Source organism: Bos javanicus, chromosome 22 (assembly GCF_032452875.1).
Source record: "Bos javanicus breed banteng chromosome 22, ARS-OSU_banteng_1.0, whole genome shotgun sequence".
NCBI lineage: Eukaryota > Metazoa > Chordata > Mammalia > Artiodactyla > Bovidae > Bos > Bos javanicus.
Window position 1 is genome coordinate 35,404,036 of NC_083889.1, and position 22,333 is coordinate 35,426,368.

General features: G+C 44.7%; 1 protein-coding gene across 23 annotated transcripts in view; it reads left to right on the top strand.

Moving 5' to 3' along the window:
* The first annotated feature begins 575 nt into the window (after positions 1 to 575).
* MAGI1 (membrane associated guanylate kinase, WW and PDZ domain containing 1) overlaps positions 576 to 22,333 on the top strand; it is a 645,192-nt gene continuing 623,434 nt past the window's right edge. For 6 of the 23 annotated variants that reach the window (XM_061396468.1, XM_061396467.1, XM_061396469.1 and 3 more), the window contains exon 1: positions 577 to 1,536. In XM_061396468.1, coding sequence (XP_061252452.1) covers positions 1,224 to 1,536 — 313 coding nt within the window. In that variant the 5' untranslated portion in view covers positions 577 to 1,223. Of the gene's footprint in view, positions 1,537 to 22,333 lie in introns of all 23 variants that reach the window. The other 17 variants (XM_061396454.1, XM_061396458.1, XM_061396452.1 and 14 more) reach the window with 4 other exon arrangements.

Here is a 22,333-nt window from a genome sequence, read left to right on the forward strand (position 1 = left end):
AGCGTGTGACGGATCCCATTTGGGGGACCACCACAGCACCCCCCCCCCCCCTCCAGGGTCGCAGAGGCTGGAGCACACCCTGCTCCAAGACCAGAACCCGCCTGCACAGTGCAGGTTGGGGGGAAGCCGGGCAGGCGCACTCCTCTGGGTTGGGTTCAGGGTATTAGAGGGAATTGCGGCGGGGGGTGGGCTGGGTGACCGACAGCGTGGCCAGCCACTGGCCGAGGGCGGTAAGGAAGCTTAGGCCGGCGTGTGTGCGTGCGTGTGTGCGTGAGTGTGAGCGCAAGGGAGTGTGAGTCTCCCCAACCCCCACCTGTTTGAAATGGTTTTAAAATGCCCAAGCAGATTGCCTATGTTTTCAAAAGTTGCAGACAGTTGGAGTAAAACACTTGCTCGTCTCCCAGACCCCCGAAGGGCTATGCAGAGTCGTGAGCACTGAAATAAAAGTAGGAACGAGAAGGGCGTGTGAAGGGGGAGAAAAGTGGCTGATCCTGGAAGGGTCGGACTTAGGACCCAACGGGAAGCATATTGGAATCTCTCACTTCGGGAAGGCGGGGTGGGGCGGGCCGGCCGGCAGGCGGTCGCGGGGCGCATGCGCGCGCGTCTCCTCTTGCCGGCCGCTGCGCTCGGCGGCGCGGAATAGAATGAACTGTAACAAAACAAGCCGAGCCTTTGTATCTGCTTAAAGGGGACGCAGGCACTTCCCTCCTGTCCCCCCCGCCCCCGCTCAGCTACCGCGTCTCCAGGGCTCCCAGCAACTGCCTGGAAGGGCTTCCCTCACCCTCAGAAACTGCCCGCCCGCGAGGAAAGGCGAACCAGACGGGAGGCAAAGAGGAGACACCGCATTTCTAAGAGGCAAGAAAGAAAGAAAGAAAGGAAGGAAAAAAAAATAATCCAAGCGGCGCAGAGTGGACTCTGGTCCCAGAGAGCACGGTCGGGCGCCGGAACGTGGACCGAGAAGCACCGGAATGCAAACAAAGCTCGCGGGCGCCTGTGCAGGGCTCGCGGGGAAGCCCAGAAAGTTTGTTTTATGATGGCTTGAGTGAGCGAGTGTGTGCAAGGGAGCGAGGCTGCCAAGTTTCTCTCTCCCGCTGCGTTGTTTGGGGGGGGAGATGTCTCTCCCATGAACCAGCAGGGGCTTGGGGGCTTGTGCTGTGGGGGGCACCTGTCTCTCATTTTATCATTATTTTTTTTTGGCGGAGGTAGGAGGGGTGTAACTCATCATGTCGAAAGTGATCCAGAAGAAGAACCACTGGACTAGCAGGGTTCACGAATGCACCGTAAAGCGGGGACCCCAGGGAGAGCTGGGGGTGACGGTGCTGGGGGGCGCGGAGAACGGAGAGTTTCCGTATGTTGGAGCAGTGACGGCTACCGAAGCGGCGGGGCTTCCCGGTGGCGGCGAGGGCCCTCGGCTGGGCGAGGGCGAGTTGCTTCTGGAGGTGCAGGGGATCCGGGTGTCCGGCTTGCCCCGCTATGACGTACTGGGAGTCATCGACAGCTGCAAGGAGGCCGTCACCTTCAAAGCCGTCAGACAAGGTAAGTCGGGACGCGCCTCCTGGAGGCGCCCCCAGAGAAGGGAACCCGGCTGAGAAGCCTCCTCCCGCCCCCCTTTCGATTTCCCGCTTTTCTCCTGTGAACGCGGTATAGGGGCGATGTTGAGGCCGTGTGCCCAGTGATGGCGAAATACACCAAGTTGTTGAGAGGCTGTGGGTTGTTTGCCCACCTGCGTTGGGAAGAGGGGCTTGGGTTAGCTCGGGGAAGCGCAGAGATTTTTCCCTGGCCCGGTTTGCTAACCTGTTATCTCTGCCACCAAGTGCAGCAGTGGCTTGCCTGCACCGGGAGGAGAGTTGGGGAACTGAGGCAGGGGCAAAGTGGACGCTCTCCTGGTTCCCTGGGCGAGTGTTGCAGCGGGCGTAGCTACGGCGTTCTTTGATCTCTTAGCTGTTTTCAGACCTGGAGAATGGGTATGAAGGAGGTGAGGGTCTTTGATTGTTGGACCTCCTTAATCAGAAAATCAGCATCACCCCGTGACCGGCCAGGTGGGCTAGGGCATCACCACCTTTCAGTCCCAAAGCCTGCAGCCTGAAGATCTTGCATTCACCCCACAACTGGATGACTCATGTGTCTCTACCGTGTGGCCTGGCCCCAGACTTGTGGGTGGCGGTGGGGGGAGAGAATAGAGAGGGTATTTCAGCGCCATTCAAGCCCAAGTTTATACTACCACCAACATCACCACCATCCCCATCACTGCAACCATCGTTATCATCCCTGTGAAGATGATTATAGCTGCTATTTCTTGTCGCTTATTATGTGTCAGGTTCTGTGTAAAATTCTTTCCTTGCACTCTTTTGTTCTGATGCACAACAATTCTGAGAGCGAGTTTTTCTTATAAACCCCATGTTACGGATGAAGAAGGTGGGACTGACGTTGTTTCATTTACTGATGTTGGTTCAGTTACTTGCCCAAGGTCACACAGATACCAAGAGTGAGGGTTTGAAAATCCTTGTTGCAGAGCCTTAACCACCAAGGAGGAAGAGGTGGGGGATGAGTGTGGGAGACCTGAGGGGTGCACTTAAGAGAAGGGAGTGGAAGCAAATTCACCTCTCAGAAGCTTGGAGAGGAGTGATGACCCTTCTGATGGCTGCTGGCTAGGGGGAGTCCCTTGCGTCTTAGTTTGGTATAGGCTCAGGGCTGTCCCTGAGTAGAGAAGTAGAGAAGGAATGGATTTGGTTAAAGGGGTCCCTTGTATGACCAAACACCGTGATCCAGGTTCTTCCCTGCAAAAGCACCAGGTTGAGCCTTGGTGAAAAGTTCATACATGTGCCTGTGTGCTTGAAAGGGCAAGCAGCAGAGGAAAGGAGGGCTGGGCTGAGCTAGTCCTCTTTTGGAAACAGGCCTGTTCCAGATGACGTGGAGGAGGGGGACAGGGAGAAGAGACCGGCCTTTTGGTAGCTTTGGGAGCTGAGGGACTGACAGTTATGGAAATCTCCTTACATTTGTGTCCTCAGTATCTGATTGCACACCTCCTCCAAGAAGCCCCCAGGCATCCTGCCAGGATGAAGAAATCAGCCTTCTTCTGGATTCCCCTAAATGTGTGTCTTGTCAGTTTTTTACTTATTCTGAACTATGCATTAGATCCCTTCCCTTCTTTCCATACAAGGTGATAAGCTCATTGAAAGGAGAGAATATGCCTCATTTACTGCATATCACCTCAGCTTTGCTTAAGGTCCAACACCTTGTCTCACCTGGAAATATGTCTCCCGAATCTCTGAACTGGCTGTTTTGTATTACATAAACTTATAAAGGGTGCAGAATAGTGCCTGACACATAATAAGTGCTCAATAAAGACTAGCTATTGTTACGTTTCAAGTGAAATTGGGGCAGTTATTTATTTCTGTGTCTAGCTTTTAAGTTTAGCTTAAAAAAAAATGTGTTAGCACTTTATTAGATATTAGGTATAGAATGATAATAACCCAGTGTATTACCATTACTCCATTAAAACAGGTTCCACTTACTCCATATATCACCAAACATTTTGAGACATTTATGTGCTATGTACTGAGCTGGCAATGTTAGAGATAAAATGAAGTTTACAAAACAGTCCTCAATCTCTAGGAGCATCCAGTCTCAGGGAAGAAAATAATGCCTATGTACAAACAGGATCTTAAAGTGCAATATAAATGATACTTAAAAAAATGAGCATTAGCATTTAGGAAACTAGGAACTAACTTCCAGTTGTATGATCAGAGAAGGTTTCCTAGAGGACTTCGTTGTTGTTCAGTCTCTAAGTCATGTCTGACTTGGGTTTTTTTAGTGTCAGGAATCTGAATTATGAGGTTAACACCATAATTCAGGTTCCTGCATTACTAGGACTTGATACAACTGTAGAGAAAATACTGTCATAGCATTTGATGGGGTCGGCTGCAGGTCATCATGCAGGGGCATCTTGGAGACATGGCTGGTAGAGGATGGGCACGAGTTCCTGACTGTCCTGGAGATTACGGGCGCAGGGAGCGTTTTACTAGTGTCTAATTGATCGATGGGAGCTCATTCTCAGTGTGTGAGATACTATAGGTGGCTGAGCCTCCCTCCACCAGTTACCAAACATTGGGAGGCTTTGTCCCAATGCTGCATCATCGTGAAACTTTGGAAAGGTCAATCAGGTAACCCAAGTGTGTTTGGAATCAGAGGCCTCTGGGTTTGAAGGAAGCTAGTGTCTCCCCATCTTATTTCCTTTCACCCGGAATTATTCTGTGTGCTATGCAAGAATGCTCATAGAAAGTGTGTGTGCATGTGTGTGTATGCAAACCTACTTGTTCTTCTTATAGTGGAATAAAGTTATGGATGGGGACATTTGAATGGCCTGAAATCCACCACAATGTGAAAGCTACTATTTCCTGTCATGATTACACAGGCGCAGGCAGCTCTTCTAACATCTTCATTACAGAAAGAAGGCACTGGAAAGCATTTCACCAGCCTTCTCTCTCTCTTTTTTTGGTAGCTTGAAACTTTTTATTTTGTATTGGGATATAGCCGACTTAACAGTGTTGTGGTAGTTTTAGGTAAACAGGGAAGGGACTCAGTCATACATATATATGTGTATCCATTCTCCCCAAACTCCCCTCCCATCCAGGCTTCACCATCACCAGCCTTCTCTTTCATATTGAGAATATGATTTAAATTATAGGACAAAATTGTTCTTCTTGTGTTTTTATTACTGTGTTTTAATCATATTAAATAGGCTCCTACTTGGTAAAGGAAAATAATACTTTTGAGTTGTCTGCGCCTTAAACTAGCTACTCCCAGGGCCACGGGTCACTCTGGGTGCTGTCTGTATGGAAATGTCATGGTCCTCTTGTGGGAGAGAATTCTGCTCTATTTCACGGCAGCTCTCTGGAAAGTTGCACAGACTAAATTAGTCTGTTGTAAATGGTATATGAAATAGGACTGGTCTGTGAAAGAATCAAGCTAAATGGATCTACTTGGTTGGAGTTGGTTTATTTTAAATGAAGGATGACAGTTTTTTGTCACAAAAGTGCCTTAAGAAATTTACATATATATGCTATATAAAATAAATCACTTCATATATATAATAAGATATATATATACATGTACTATATATACTATAGGTTTATATTTACCTGTAGTAAAATGCACAGATCTTAAGTATATAGTTTGATGGGCTTTGACAAATGTATATGCTCATGTCTGCTTCACCCAGATCAAGATACAGAGCATTTCCATTACCTCAGAAATTTCCCTCCTATACTTTTCCAGTCAGCTCCCTCCACCTCTTCCCTCCACCTCCAGAGACATTGACTTTTTGATTTCTCTCACTTTGGGTTAGTCTTGTCTATCATTGAAATTCATATCAATGAAATAATGCACAAAAGACACTCTTTTGTGTCTGGGTTTTTGCCCTCAACAAAATATTTTGGAGATTTCGTACTGTGTGTATCATGGTTGTTTTGAATTGGGGAGTAGTATCACATTGCATACATATACCAGATTGTTGATATTTTTGTTTCTCAATGGACATTTGGACTGTTTTTTTCTTTCACCTATTATGAATAAAGCTGCTATAAATGTTCCAGTTCTGCCATATCTTTTCCAATCTTTGATCTTATCTATCTTTTGAACTTTATTCTAGTGTATGTTGAAAAAGGAGAAAAGTGAAGTATTTTTGAATGGTATATTCCAAATTAGGCACAGTGAGAGATTAACAACAACTTGAGAAAACAGAACAAATTATAACACTGTATACTGTAATAAAAGGTATGTGAATGTGGTCTCTCAAGATCCCTTACTGTACAAATTTAATGCCTTTTCTATCGTATCAATATCAAAGCATTTATCATGCACTGCAGCTGCAACTTTGCAATTTTAAGTATGAAAGCAAAACTAGCATGTATTTCTTTTTTCCTTCTTTATGATTTTACAGATAGAAAATTCATTCTTACTGTAGATCTTAGTATCCACAGCTTATGATTTTTTTTTGATTGTGCCATGTGGCATATGGGATCTTAGTTCCCAGATCAGGGATCAAAACCTTGCCCTCTGGGGTAGAAGTGCAGTCTTAACCAGGGAAGTCCCCACAGCATATGATTTTATTAAGTTGAGAACTTGTACCTTTTCACTTCAAGGAAGTACTTTATGGTTTCTCTTTGGCAGATCTGGACTACCAGCATCTCTCCTCTTGTGCTTTCTGGCCATTATTGATCACAGTAAGGGTCACTTGAATACAAGAACTGCTATACCTGGACAGTTGATTTGATAACGGGACTTCTAAGTGACTAATAGGCAGGATACCCTGGACAAAGGGATGATTCATGTCCTGGGCAGGACAGAGTGGGAAGGTGGGAACTTTCATCATGTTACTTGGTGCACAATTTAAAACGTGTGAATTGTGTATTTGTGGGATTTTCTGTTTAATATTTTCAGACTGGGGTTGACTGTAGGTAACTGAAATCACAGAAAGTGAAATAGCAGATAACGGGGAGCCATGATGATTAAGGAAACATTTCTGTAGGCTGTAACTAGTATTTTTTGAGCACTTGCTTCTAAAAGGCCTTGCCCTTGGCTGAGCTAGTGCTTTATGGGCATTTCTTTATTCCTCCCAACTGGACTTATGTGTCAGAGACTGAAGTCCAGAGGGTTTGGGTGGCTTTTCCAAGGGTCATACAAGTGGCTGAAGTGGAGCTGGAACTCAGCTGTGTTAGGTGGCAAAACCCATGCTTCCAGTTCTTGGATCAGTGAATTTCAAGTAGGGTCCCCAGACCAGTGGCATTGACATCACCAGGGAACCCGTTATATGTGCAGATTCCTGGCCCTTACCCCAGCCCTACAGATACCTAAACTCAGGAGTGTGCAGCCTGTGGGTGTTTTAAACAAGTCATCACGTGATTCTGATGCATGCTCAATTTTGAGCACCGCTGTCCTAGGATATAGAGTGACATTGAAAATATGGCATTGAACTTCCCTGGCAGTCTAGATGTTAAGACTCTGTGCTTCCAATGCAGAGGGCATGTGTTTGATCCCTGGTTGAGGAACTAAAATACCATATGCTGCACAGTGGGGCTGAAAAAAAGAAGAAGAAGAAAACAAATATGGCATCAAATGAAACAGATAATCGTGAACAAGCTAGGTGACTAGTGCTGTTATCTCCAGTATGTTACCTATTTGGACCTTTCTTTATACCTAAAATAAGTGGTTATGCCTCTTCAGTTCCTTTGCATTCATAAAATGCTAAGATTCCCTGAATAACCCAGACTCCAAAAGTTTAAAAGGGTGTGATTGTAGTTTCCCAAACTGGTAATATTATAGGTCACGCTTACATATTTTTGTAAGTGAATTTTGTGGTTTTGCAAATTACCCAGGAACCAAAACTGTCCCTCCACTTTTTTTTTTTACAGACAGAATGGAGACAATAAATAAGACACAATTTAAAAACCACAACACCACCACCAGACCCTTCCCCTCGCTGTAATGAGGGACTTAGGACCATTACACAATTGAATATAGTTCTTTGTGCTTTTTTGAGTTCTGCTTTGACATTGCGTGTTTATTTTGACCAATTGGAATGTATTACAACATTTTAACAAAATAATTCTGTTCGTGTTTTAAAACACAGTGCTTTATCTTGCTTGGTTTCCTGTGAATTCTGCTTTTGGGGTCTCTGGGCTTGCTTCCTCCCCCACCCCCCGACCCCACCCAAGATGGTCACAAGATTGACTTGTCTATTTAGTGTCTCTTCAGAAAGACCTCCTCATCTGGTGGTGTGCTCCTAAAGGCTTAACAACTGGCTCTGGTGGCAGGGAGACACTGATTTGTTGCATCACTGGAGTTGGAAAGAGATGGATGTAATTGGTTCTCCAGAGCCAGTCTGAGCTGGCCCCTGTGTTCACACTGATCCCCATATAAGAGAGCTCCCTGTATGACATGCCGTCTCCCCATTTTGGTTTGTGTTTTCATAGCCTTGATATAATTTCACATTATCTTCTTTTGTTGCTTCTTTATTGTCTGTCTCTCTTCCCATTGGAATGTAAGGCTCATGAAAATAAGAAATTTGTCTCATGTGTTCATGCCTCTGTTTCCCTAAAATAGTACCTGGCAAGTCATCAGTTTGGTACAGTCGCCCCGTCGTGTCTGTTTGCAACCCCATGGACTGCAGCATGCCAGGCTTCCCTATCCCCAGCTCCCAGAGCTTGCTCAAAGTCATGTCCATTGAGCTGGTGATGCCATCCAACCATCTCATCCTCTCTTGTCCCCTTCTCTTCCTGCCTTCAATCTTTCCCAGCATCAGGGTCTTTTCCAGTGAGTCAGTTCTTCTCAACAGGTGGCCAAAGTATTTGAGCTTCAGCTTCAGCATCAGTCCTTCCAGTAATTATTCAGGACTAATTTCCTTTAGAATGGACTGGTTGGATCTCCTTGCAGTCCAGGGTACTCTCAAGAGTCTTTTCCAACACCACAGTTCAAAAGCATCCATTCTTCAGTGCTCAGCTTTCTTTATAGTCCAACTCTCACATCCATACGTGACTCCTGGAAAAACCATAGCTTTGACTAGGCAGACCTTTGTGGGCAAAGTAATGTTTCTTTTTTTCAGTATGCTGTCTAGGTTTGTCATAGCTCTACTTCCAAGGACCAACCGTCTTTTAATTTCATGGCTGCAGTCGCCCTGTGCAGTGATTTTGGAGCCCAAGAAGATAAAGTCTGTCACTGTTTCCACAGGTGCTCGCTAGAATTTGTTGGCTGCATGAATGAATGTTCTCTTCCTGCTTCTTATTAGGATGCTGAATGTAGATCAGGCCATCTACAACATGTTTCCTCCTTTCCTCTCTATTCCTCTTTGATTTCTTCTCAGTTTGGATCCTAATATGTTCATTTTCTCATCACTAGGCGTTCTGATCAGCTGGTTCTCTAATAATTTATACTGAGCTATAAATAAATAAATAACTGACAAGGCTTCATGATTGTACTTAAGTATTTCTGCCTGTGGACTCTAGGTGGGGTTTAAGAGGTGAAATTTCAGCTGTTCATTCAACAGGATGACGAGGAACTGTCCTGTTTTCTGTTTATGTGGGACCTGGTCTATGTCAGCATCCAGAAGAATGACACTTTACCTCTGTCTTCTCTGGGTGCAGTTTTTCCAGCCAAGAGCGAATCGGATCTTTGCTGCAGAAAGCAGCCTGATTTTTGTCCTCTCTTGCTCTTAAACTGAGCTTTGTGTTTATGTCTTCTTTTTTTTAACTTAAACTTTCAAAAATCAATCTGTTTTTGTTCTTGGTGCCAAAAGACCACTCTCTGAAGGATATATTTAGGTTTTACTGTGGAACATTCTACAGCTTTTACAAAAAATAATGCAAGGACGGTGAACCCAACATGTCCACTGTTTCTGGTGGCTACTCTTTGCCAATGGCCGTGTTATTTAAAAATCGAATAACTTGACCTTATGATGCTGTGGCATACAGTGGGCTCACTGCATTTGTTGGCATTCATTACCCAGCTAGTTTCGGATGGCAGAATTGATGATATCCACCAAGGGGAATTAAGTGGTTTATAAGGGAAAACATTCTGACATCTCCTTACCACAAGGGTTTACATGAAGGATGTTGCTTTATAAACGATGATTATTTAATGCAAAACACCAGTCTGTGATGTCAGTGGTCCCTTCCTTAAGTTTGTATATACGTGTAACAGAATATACTGATTTTTGTATACACTGTGAATAAAGGCTGTCAAATTCGTTAAGGGCTGACATTCATATCCTAAAAAAAGGAGGTTACTGCCTTCCTGCCTGTCTTTATGGAGCTCATATGTGAGATCTATAACCTTGAAAAATCCTTGGTAAACACTGGAGCTTTGCTCTACTGCGCTCCTGTGGATGTCAACATCCATGTAGTATGTCTGGGGAATTTGTTTTGGTGTTTTTCGCAGCTGAACCTGCATGGATGTCAAGGACAAGCAAGTAATGCTGACTTTCGCTTTATGGTATAGCAGCCTGTGGAGGGTCCAGTGTGTTCTAGATGTTATCCTTTCTGAAAGCATGTAGCAACCCGAGAAGATGTAATTTGAACAATGTCTCTTATGATTAAATAGTAATCTCTTTTTATAGCTAAATAATTAAAGAATGGATAATCTATAACACAGTTGTTTCTCTAGTCCTTCTCTCTCTGAGTAAAAACTGAAATCCTCCTGGTGACTCACAAGACCCCCCACCCGCCAACGATCTGGCCTGTAACTTGTCCTCTGTCTCCCCGGCCGTGGCCTGGTGGTCCCCACCTGGTCACCTGGGAGGCTTACTCCCTCATGAACTTCAAATCTTTCCCACTTGTCTTTGTCATTCCCAATCCTGTCCTCTGCTTTATTTTACTTTATAATATGTGAAGTATTTCAGAATGACTAATTTCCTTACTTTGTCTCTCTCAAATATAAGCTCCAAGAGGGTAGGGTTGTTGTACATCTGTTTCCTGCTGGATCCCCAATACCAAGAATGGTGCCTAATGCATAGTAATTGCTCAAGTATTTCTTGAATGTCCACTGTCAACCTTAGAGTTAGAAGAATTCTCTCTGAACTTGGTTGCCTCTGAAAATTCTGATATTTGAAAGTCTCTGAAAATGTAGGTACTTTATGATAAACTGCATTAAACTTGATTTAACTTTTGCTGTCTATAACTTGGGCTAAATAGAGCTTCACTGATTGATTTCAGAGTAACCTTGAAGACAGTGAGCCTTGTAGGCTGGTCTCAAATGGTCTTTATTTTAGGGATTTAGACCAGCACCGTGCTGAGTGTGCCAGATAACTTTGCACACTCTCTCACCCTTCAGTGGATGATGGTGGAGATGTTCCAGGCACCGTCAGTTGTGTGTATCGACTTTTCCTGTTCCATCTGCAGTGTGGTGAGAATGAGTTACGTAAGAGAATTACATCCTCCCGGCTAAGGTGTCAGCCCTGTTCTTACTGCCAGTGGAGGCATTAGTGTGTGACTTTAATGGGATGCAGTTATGTTTTCCACAATAAGGCTAATCTTTCAGTCCATTGTGAGGAGAGACTCGAAGCTCTCTTTATGGACAGTGGCATGGTGGTGCAATTAAAAGGCCATTATGCCCTGATTTAAGCCATGTTTCACAGTTATTGCCATATACAGTGTTAACAGGACTGTATGCATTTATCAATGTGTTGTAGATTGGCAGGTTTTGGACTCAGGCTGGCCTGGGTTAGAAGTCAGGCTTTTCAGTATAATACCTGCGTGACTTAGGGCAAGATACTCTTCCTCACTGTGCCAGGATTTCCCCTTCTGAAAATGGGGATAATAATACCTACTACCTGAGGCTGATGGAAGGATCAAATTAGGAGACTGAGGTAAACCACATGGCCCAGGGCCTGGCACGTGGTGAGTGCTCACGAAATACCGGCTTCTGTTATTGTTTGAATGTTCCCTGTTGGAAAGCACGTGCGGGAGAAGAAAGGATCTCTTGAGAGATAGCAATTGTGGTACACAGTTCCCTAGAGAGCTTTTCAAGTCTAGAAAAAGCCCTCATTTTTCTGCCTGATTCAGATGCCACTATTTAAAAAGGCTGAGACTGGATTAGTGCAGACAAGGAAGAAGGAAACCTCTGGATCTCTGCCTGAATTTCTTCCGTGTTGTCACTGGTGAAGAATTAATTCTAATGAGTGTCCTCAGGACCCTGGTTCAGGAAGGTGTAGGGAGGATGATCCTCTCCCAGTTTCCTGGGGGTCCTGGGTAGGGCAGTACCAGCAAAAGTGATCCTTAAGAGCTTGACCCTGAGGTCCTCTGGCCTTCGTGGCACCATACCTAGACTCCTGAATCAAGAAAGGCTGGAGAGGCAGTGGGACTTGGTGGTACAAGCTTTTGAAGTCAGCCTGGTTGGGTCTGACTCCAGCTGAAGAGCCATAGGCATGTTAACCTCCCAGAACGTCAGTTGTTCCAGTTGAAAATGAGAATAATGCCTACCTCATAGGGGTGGTTGTGAGGATTAAATGAGAAAACATATGCAAAACAGTTTATCCTGTGCTTGGTGTGTATGGTATGTAGTCCTTACCGCCATACCTACCTAATAGCAGCCATGATAATTTTCAGTTCAGAAATGAAGACCCATCAACAAAGACCCAACAATCCATCCTCTGAAGAAGTGGTTTTTCAACTGAAGAGGATTTCGATCCCCAAGGGACATTTGGCCATGTCTGGAGATGTTGTTGGTTGTCTCAACTCTGCTGCTGCTGCTGCTAAGTCACGACAGTCGTGTCCGACTCTGTGCGACCCCATAGATGGCAGCCCACCAGGCTCCCCCGTCCCTGGGATTCTCCAGGCAAGAACACTGGAGTGGGTTGCCATTTCCTTCTCCAATGCATGAAAGTGAAAAGTGAAAGTGAAGTCGCTCAGTTGGGTCCGACTCTTCGCGACCCCATGGACTGCAGCCTATCAGGCTCCTCCATCCATGGGATTTTCCAGGCAAGAGTACTGGAGTGGGGTGCCATTGCCTTCTCCGTGTCTCAACTCAGGATGGGGCAATGCTAAGTGGCATTTAGAGAGCAGAGCCCAGAGATGTGACCAAACATCCTACAGTGCAGAATACGTCCACCTGATGCGAAGAGCTGTCTCGTTGGAAAAGACCCTGATGCTGGGAGAGATTGAGGGCAGGAGGAGAAGTGGGTGACAGAGGATGAGATGGTTACATAGGGTCACCAGCTCAGTGGACATGAATTTGAGCAAACTCCAGGAGATAGTGGAGGGCAGAGGAACCTGGCGTGCTTAGTGACTGGACAGCAACAACCATCGCAGAGAGATATCCAGCCCCAGAGGGCCCTGAGACTGAGTCCAGAAGCTCTTCTCTCAGGTGTAGTTTCATGGTTGAGATTGGGAATCTGAATTAGAAGCAGTAAACTGATCATCATAATTACTATATATTCATCTTCTGCCATGTCTCTGAGACCCCGGTTAGGGTTTTGCCTGGGTGGATGATGTCATTCTCATTTTAGCTATGAGAAAAGTAGCTTGAGAGCTCAGGTAATTTATCCTGGTCCCCAGGTAGCTTACTTATACTAGGTAGATTCCAGCTCAGATCTGCCTGGTTCCAAAATTCTCGTCCTAGGTTTTTCCACACTAGAAGTGTGTTGACCTCTGTTAAGCTGTACCATTGCTGTCTGAGACAGCAAACCATGCCCGGTGACCTCACCTATCCCCAAAAAGAGTCCCAGAATTAATAATAATAATCATAAAATGGATTTGCAAAGTGTTTATTGGGCAGAACACAGGGTGCTGCTACAGAGTTTCAAACAATTCTGCTTATTTGCCTTCTCTTTTCCCAGATCTCCATCACCAACACTGTTGATTATTTCCTCCTCTGTGCTCTGTCTTCCCGCACGCACATCATGATTTCAAGAGTCACAATAGTGTCTTGAACGCAGATTTGCTTGTCTGTCTCCTGCACTGGGTTATGTGCTTCTCACAGTCTTGAAGGCAGCATCCCTGTTTTATGTCTCTTTGTAATTTCTGCCCTCTCTAGGTTCTCAAGCAATCACCTTTGAATCGAAATCTTTTGAGGTAACGAGTAGGCATAACTTTTAAATAAATAAAAATTCTTGCCTAAGATCTCGTTGGCTCAAAAATCTGTGGCTTATTTTTAAAGCATATTAAATATACTTAGCCATATGTCTGACTTTTCCGTGATGATTTAAGATGGTTGTCTGCCAGTTGTCGTAGCATTTTGAACTGTCAGGAAAATATTGAATTAATTGTGTTGAAGGTCTTAGAGGGCCTTTATTCTGACCAGATGTGTGCAGCAGTGGAGCCTATTGCTTATGTAATGTGGCCACGGAAGGCATCACTTTGGCTTGATTTAAATAGAGTCAGTATTTTACCACCTGGATTCTTGGCTAAGCGTTGGAATTTACATCAGATAGGGAGAGCCTGTTCATTTCCTCCTCCAACTATCAGCCTGTTTAAGTCTGTGTGACTTGGTTAAGAATTCAAAACTCAAGATCAAGTTATTAAAAAATGACTTTCTTTGGTGTTGGAGCATGTAGTTTTTTTTCTTTTCCTCTTCCCAGAAAGCACAGGCATGTAGATTTTTTTGGTTTCTAATTTTTTAAAAACTCAAAGTTGTGATCTTGGATGACTGTCGATCACTCTCCATTGTTGTTCTGTGCTTCCATAGCTTATGGTTTTTTCATGGTGAAATTCAATTTGTTCCCTCATTTAAACAATGTGTACTATACAGAAAGATGTGACTGTATGAAAGGAAAATGTACCCACATTGCACATAATCCCGTCTCAGAGAAATACATGTGTTACTCTATTTTTACCCAGACATTTATATGTATATATAAACATATATAAATACACATACTTTTTTTTTTTGGTAGACTTTTTTGGGAGGGTCTTTTTCTTCTGAAAATTGAATAGTACTGCACATGTAGTTTTAGTGTGATTTTTCTTTGTGCCTAACGACATATCATAGACTTTTTTCTTACACTTATGTGTAGATCAACTTTAACATTTTGATGGCTGTGGAATCGGTTTTTAGTAGTGCTATAATATGTTAAATCGTGTTTTCAGAGTGAACATTTAGGTTGTTTTTAGTTCTTGTTTTATACAACACATTGCTGAATATCCTTATATATACATTTCAGTGAACTTCTTCAGCTATTTTCTTTGGATAGATGTCTAGAACTTCTTGTCTCACTTGAATTTTATCTTTTTAAAACTAAAATTTTAAAATGCCTTGAAAAAACCATTCAGGCTGCTTATCAACTTAACTCCCTGCCACCTGGATGTGACAGTCCTGTATATTTCTTAACTTAGCTCAGTTAGAACAGATCCTACCTAGCACTGGAATTGTTCCTTTGCAATAGTCATCACAAACGCAGATAATGAGTGGATATTTTAAAGGGCATCAGGGAATGGTGGGGACTGGGGTAAATTGGAAGGAGCTGTTTTGTTCAAAGGGAGCAGTTGCCACTCAGCTTCAGCTGGTTGTTGACTTGTCAGGGCACTGCCCATCGTTGCCAGATTTTTTTAAGCTTTAAAGAGAAGTGCAGAATCTTTGATTGTTAAAAAAAAATGAACTTTGCCAATTTGAAAGTGTTAGTTCAAAAATTTTCTAAAGCATGGATAAACCAAGCAACACATCTGGGAGCCATACTTGGTCCTCAAGCAACAAGCTGCAGCCTCTGGTTGACCTGTTTGCTTCTCTCACTTGATGTCTCTCATACTGTTTCTTCAAGAACATTTATCACATTTCTTACTCATCTGTGTTTTCAGGGCCCAGAATAGCCACTGGCTCCCAGAGAGGGCCCACAAACGTGTGTTGAGGAGAATAAGAAGTTCCAGAAGTGGTCAGGTTTGTCTCTTTAGACCATGTTAGTTTATTGGTCGCTTAGCTGGTGACAGCTCTCCCATTCGAGTCACAAGGAGATGGGGAGAGGCTATATTTTGACAGCTGATCTTGAGTCTTGGACTATTTTATTTCAGGGTCCTGGTCTGCTGAGTCTTAGAACTGGGTGCAAAATAACATCTTGATGACATTTATGTGAGTATGTACTGGGAACAGTATATATTCTCTGCCCTGAGGTTATTGTACTCTAAAATGTGTAGTCTTCCAAATTAAAGAATGAATGACTTTTATGTGTATTTCTTAGGGAACTTCTAAATATGGCAGGAAAATCCCTAATAACATGTCTCGTTTGGCTATTCTACAGGTAAATCAGGACCCTGACCTTTAGTCCAAGAGCAGATGCTTTCAGAGCACGATTCACCTCTGTTCTCCAGGCCAGCATTATCTGGTAGAATTCTAGTTTTTTGAAAACCAGTGCAGCCCTTCTTGCTTTCCTGCCTGCATCATAGATCGTTTTGTGTTGCAGGATTCATGGTGGGCACCAGGCTTGCTGACCTAGGATGGGGAAGGGGACTTGTGTAAATCAGATTTGAAATTTAGGGAGTGCAGTTTTTCTGTCATGGAGCCAACCAAGGACGGGCCTCTGTAAAATGAAAACTGTAGAGTTGGCAGTGAGAACCCGGCATAGAGCTCAGATTGTGCCAGGTGTGGATGGGGACTGTGTTTCTATTCTCTTCTGCTCCCATTGCCTTCTTTCTCTCCATATCTGTATCATAGTGAGAACATTCCAAGAGACTGTCTAGGAATTCAGATTTTAGATAAGATATACTATATGTAATTCAGGACTTTGAGTGTGAGACAAAACTAAGGAGTGTTTTCAAGTGGAGACTGCTGTATGCTCTGATCCGCCTCCTTCAGTATGATCACCACTTTTGGGGCACCCATGATTCCCCCAAGTTAGGATGAAATTTGGCTTCTGTCCTACTTTAAAATGCCCAAGGATAAGATGGAGCAGGAAAGGCTTATATTCTGCAGTGTTTTAACTGTTTTTATTTTTTTTTTAATTTTAATTTTTTGGCTGCCCTACGCCACATGCAGGATCTTCCCAGACCAGGGAATGAGCCTGTGCCCTCTGCAGTGGAGTCTTAACTACTGGACCACCAGGGAAGTCCTCTGCAGTGTTTTAGGCTGGACAGACACTGGTGAGCTTCCCGAGCTTTGGTATTTGGCAGAGAGAAGAGTCCAGCCATGAGGAATCATGCCACAGTGCAAAGTCACCGTTTAGTACCTACACAGGGTCTAGGAAGACTCTTTAGAAAGCACAAAGTGTTGTCTCAATATTGATGTATTGTACACATATCATGATTTGAAAAAGGAATGTCAGAGAGTTAGGATGCCCAGCAGAGGAAAACTCAGTGCAGCTCTTGGCTATTTCTGTCTCTGTCTGTGGGAAAATACTGCCATAAGGAAGAAAGGCCTAGGCTTTCTAAAGCAATGTGAATCTGTTTCTGAGACATTTTAGCTAAAAATGTAAGCTGAAGCTATTCTGCGTGAATTATCTCTGAGGAAGGCGATTGTTAGAAGACGGCGTTACTGGGGAAGATGATAGCTGGTTGTCACTGCTGGAATCTGTTTTGGTGGAAGGAGCCCGTCCATGGGGTTTGATAAAACATGATGAGTCACCCTATTGCCTGGATTCCTGAGGGAAGAAAGACATTCTGGAAGGGCTGTGGGGGAAATTGGAAGCCCTGGGTACCTGCTACCAGGCACTTGTAGTCACCTGGTGGCTGCCAGCAGCTTGCAGGCAGAGCTGCTTGGAGAAAATAATCAACTTCAGAAACAGGGGCCCACAAATTAGGTTTTGGGTAAATGGAAAGTACATCAGAATTACCTGGGAGAGTTTGTGAGCTCTGGACATCTGCGGGCGAGTCCGTTGGTGCCGCTGACTCATGTCTCCCTGCCCCGTGGAATCCTGATAACCCCAATTCCAAAGAGTGGTTCATAAAACGGTCACCGATTCAGAATCATCCAGTGTTTATGAAACTCGGGGGTTACTCGGCCCCATCTCAGACCTGTGGAATCTAGAATCCTAGAGGGTGGACCCTGTGAATCCACACGTTTGTTTAAAAAAAAATTTTGGCTTGTTGTTGTAAGTTTAAAGCTTGAGACTCCAGGCCTTGAGACATCCTAGCCTTTTCAAATCCAGTTCCCTAATAAATGATGGTAGCAGACCCCACTCTACATTTAAATGAACATTGATTGGGGAATGGAGTCAAGAATAGAAATACTAATTGAGTTATTTGAGCTGCTGGTTCTTTTAGGGTGCACATACTGGCTGTGTGCAGATGCGTATGTGGAAGGTCATCTTTTTGCTTCAGGATCCTAGCATTAGCCTAGTAATTTAAGAGACCTCTTCCTCATCACTGTGCTTGCCTTTTTGTAAAATAGAAAGTAAACTCTGGAGAAGGAAAGTATTAATACAACCCAGTAGAGTTGTTTTTTGCAGTGATGGAGATGTTCTTCACCTGTGCTGTCTGCTGTTTTATACACTAGCATAAGGAGATTGTGTACTTGTCATGCGGTGGCGTGGCTACCTCTCACCAGCCATGCTATGAAAAAGGTTTTTTTTCCTTTTTATTTACATAGCATTAAATTAAATTTAGCCATAAGTAGCCACGCTGCTGGAGAAGGAAATGGCAACCCACTCCAGTGTTCTTGCCTGGAGAATCCCATGGAAGGAGAAGCCTGGTGGGCTGCAGTCCATGGGGTTGCACAGAGTCGGACACGACTGAAGCGACTTGGCAGCAGCAGCAGCAGCCACGCTGGAGAAGGCAATGGCACCCCACTCTAGTACTCTTGCCTGGAAAATCCCATGGATGGAGGAGCCTGGAAGGCTGCAGTCCATGGGGTCGCTAAGAGTTGGATACGACTGAGTGACTTCACTTTCTCTTTTCACTTTCATGCATTGGAGAAGGAAATGGCAACCCACTCCAGTGTTCTTGCCTGGAGAATCCCAGGGACGGGGGAGCCTGGTGGGCTGCCGTCTATGGGGTCACACAGAGTCGGACACGACTGAAGTGACTTAGCAGTAGCAGCAGCCACGCGTGGCTAGAGTCTACCAGACTGAACAGCATGGGAGACGTTGCTATTACAAATGGTGAGGGCAGTCATATTTCTTTAGTGACACATTTATCTGTTCCAAGAAAAAGAGGCTGAAGTGACCCTTTGTGTTGATGTTTGTTAAGTGTGAAAGCCTGGGACAGGTAGATTTTAAGTGTCCTTTTGACCGTTTTATCAATATATTTACTGGTGGCACTTTTCTTGAAGAAGCTTGGTATGGCAGTGTGCTGCTTGTCTCAAATGGAGTGGTTTACATAGAACAGATAAATTCCATGAAGCTAGGGATGATGTTTTTCCTGTGGACTGCTCAGTCTCCAGCACCTAATATAACAGATGGTTGAATAAATTACTTCAATTTGAGTATTTTATGCAGGGAGGGAAACTCTTAAGTTACCTGGGAGTCGCATAAGCCATTTTATCACTTGATGCTTTTGGTTGCAAATCAAAGGAGAAAACAACTCAAATGGCTTAAACAGCAAAGAGGATTAACTGATACATGTAACCAAGGATTTCAGAATAAGAAGGGAGCTTCAGGTAGGGTTTGATCAGGGCATGGGCCATGTTTTTCTGATTTGCTTCGGAGCTGCCACTAGCCCATATAATGTCTTTGTTCAGAGTAGAAATTATATCTCTGCTGGGCAAACACATCCCTGCGTGGCGTGGAGAGCAGAGAATGGATTGGATTTCAGCCTATACTTACCAACTGTAGGGACACAGCCTAGATACTGTAAAGGGTAGCCTTGATTCTCTCAGTGCTCTCTTCACAATGCTGGCTTGACCTTAGGATGGCTTCTCTTGTTTGCAGACAGGTGACCGTGGCAAAAGGGGTGACAGGCCTGCTTATTTATAGCCAGGGGGAGAGAGATGGAGAAGAATGCCACATACTGTGTGTAAACCAGTCCTTGAGGCTTAAGCAGATCATTGGCCACTTGCAGTAGGACTGAGTTTAGTCATCTGGGTCCTTGGTATTGTACCAAGATTTAGAAATCCTGGTCTAGACTCGTGTTACCTTCTCATAGAACCTTCCCCTCCTCCAGTCACTCACCACTGCATCACTCTACTTTTGCTTTTGCCCTCATCGCCATCTGAAATTAACCCCTTTATTATCTGTCCCACCAGAATGTGATTACCTTAAGGGCAGGAACTTGAATCATATACTTTGCTATTCATCTTTTGGCTGCGCAGTGCAGCTTTCAGGATCTTAGTTCCCCAACCAGGGATCCAACCCAGGCCATGGCAGTGAAAGCACTAAGTCCTAAGCACTGGACCACCAGGGAATTCCCTGCTTTCTTATTCTTGTGGCCAGGCAGTTTCTGGCACTTGATAGCTGAGCAGAACAAACCAATGAATTGGTCCATTCATTCCATGGACCAGTGAATGAATGAAGCTGAATGGCTGCCTTCTCATGGTGGGTAGGTGCTTTCAGATATATGCATGGCTTAGGGAAGAGATGAAAATTATCGAGGAATTTTGATTGAGCAGTGCAGGAGAACTATGGAGACACACCATGGATTCCTGAAGGGCAGAGAGAGAGATGAGCAGACAGATTTTCAGTCTGCTGGCAAAGCTTGACAAGCACGGACTTGAAGAGAGAAATGGAATTAAGTAAGCAGAACAAGCATTGTGTTGTGCTGAGTGAGGTAACAGCCTGAGCACTCAAAATGCAAGGTCACCAGCCTCATTAGCTGTAGCGGGTATTGCTGGAATACATACAGAATCAGGCTATAGGGAACCATGAACTCTGTGAGTCAAAAGAGCTAGGTGGTTACAGTGGGCTGCCCTGATTTCAGTTCCAGTCTACTCTTTACCTGCTGTATGGCCTTGGGCATGTGACTTCACTTCTCTGTGTCTCAGTTCCCTTGTCTGTAAAATCCAGTGATAATTCTAGTTCCTGGCTGCAGGCCACATAGCTAGCTTCTTACTTAAGAGTTTTGGAAATGCAGATTGGGTTCAAATGCTGGCTCTGAATACCCTGGTAGATGGGTGTAGGAGGGGGATGCCATCTTTAGGGAAAGATAGTGTGGCCAAATTCTGTTACCCAAGCATACCGTCTTTGGAGGAAAATAGTCTTCTTTTACGGCTCCCAAGTAGTGGTAACAGAAAGTTGCAAATGTGAGAAGATGCCTCGGTTGCTCCTGTGTGTATTGTGTGTATGAGAAGTACAGCCAGCAATAATTAGGGACCCCATCTCTGACCAAGATAAGAGGGGGAAAGTTAAATGAATCCCAGATAAGAAAGCAATTGGCAGATTTTTAACTCCCGCAGAGGAGTAAGGATGCTTGCTTCTCCTTTATTAAGTTGGCTCCTGGCATTCTCACGGTTCAACTCTAATGCCTTTCTCCTGCTTTACTGTATGAGATCGTAAGTCCATCTTTCTTGTCAGAGTCGGGAGGCCTTCTGGCCCTCACCTCCTCATAGTTTGTCCTGTCGTCTGCCTTTTGGACTTCACTTATGGGAGTGAAAACCCAGCAGAGAAAGCTAGTACCAGTGATGCCCTCAAGAGCAGAACTAGGTTCAGTGCTGGGCAGGTCAGGCTTTGCTCTGAGGGCTGCACAAGCCTGATCTTTAATCCTCAGCACAAGCTGTGAAGTGTGTGTGGTGGTGGAGGTTGTGGTTTCGTCGCTTAGTCATGTCTGACTCTTTGAGACCCCATGGACTATAGCTCGCCAGGCTCCTCTGTCCGTGGAATTTCCCAGGCAAGAATACTGGAGTGGGTTGTCATTTCTTTCTCCAGGGGATCTTCCTGATCCAGGGATCGAACCTGGGTCTCCTGTGTTGCAGGCAGATTCTTTACCACCAGGTTCTGAACCACCAGGGAAGCCCATATATCCCCTCCTATCACCATCTGATTCAGCCTCAACACAGAAGTCACATCTGAACAGAAGACTGCTGCTGCTGCTAAGTCACTTCAGTCGTGTCCAACTCTGTGTGACTTCATAGACAACAGTCCACCAGGCTCCCCCGTCCCTGGGATTCTCCAGGCAAGAACACTGGAGTGGGTTGCCATTTCCTTCTCCAATGCATGAAAGTGAAAAAGTGAAAGTGAAGTCGCTCAGTCGTGTCTGACTCTCAGCGACCCCATGGACTGCAGCCCACCAGGCTCCTCCATCCATGGGATTTTCCAGGCAAGAGTACTGGAATGGGGTGCCATTGCCTTCTCCAGAACCGCAGACAGGCCTTGCCTAAAATTGAAGTGTGTATACCATCCTCCCATATTTAATTAATTAAATTAATTATTTTAAAAACTTTTAATTTTGTTTTGATTAACAATGTTGTGGTAGTTTCAGGTGAACAGTGAAGGGACTGAGCCATACATAGACATGTATCCGTTTTCCCTCATACTCCCCTCCCATCTAGGCTGCCATATAACACTGAACAGAGTTCCCTGTGCTATATAGTAGGTCTTTGTTGGTTATCCATTTAAAATATAGTAGTGTGTACATGCCCATCCCAAACTCCCTAACTATCTTTCTAGTTTAGAGGTTGAAGCATTGAGGCTTGAGAGGTCATTACAATCCTAGGGTTCTCCTCAGATTAAGTGCCAGGGATGGCATTTCTGCAGGCTTCCACCAGGATGCTGCATTACTGCCTTGTGGGATCAGCTTCAGATGGCACCACACCACTGTGTGAATTCAGGGTATGGGGACTTCTGGAGTGTAGTCTGGAGAAGGCGGGGAAGGCCGGAAGCCAGGCACCCTTTCTTGTGTTCGGGGAGTCTACAGTCCTTGTTCCTCTCTGGGGAAGGAAATGTCAGTGCCTGGGAGGTGGTTTGCAGTGAGTTTGCTTGGACCATCGCAGCTCAGAGCTTCTGTTTATCTGTCTGTACCCGTGCCCTGCGTAGATCCCGACCCAAGTGCCT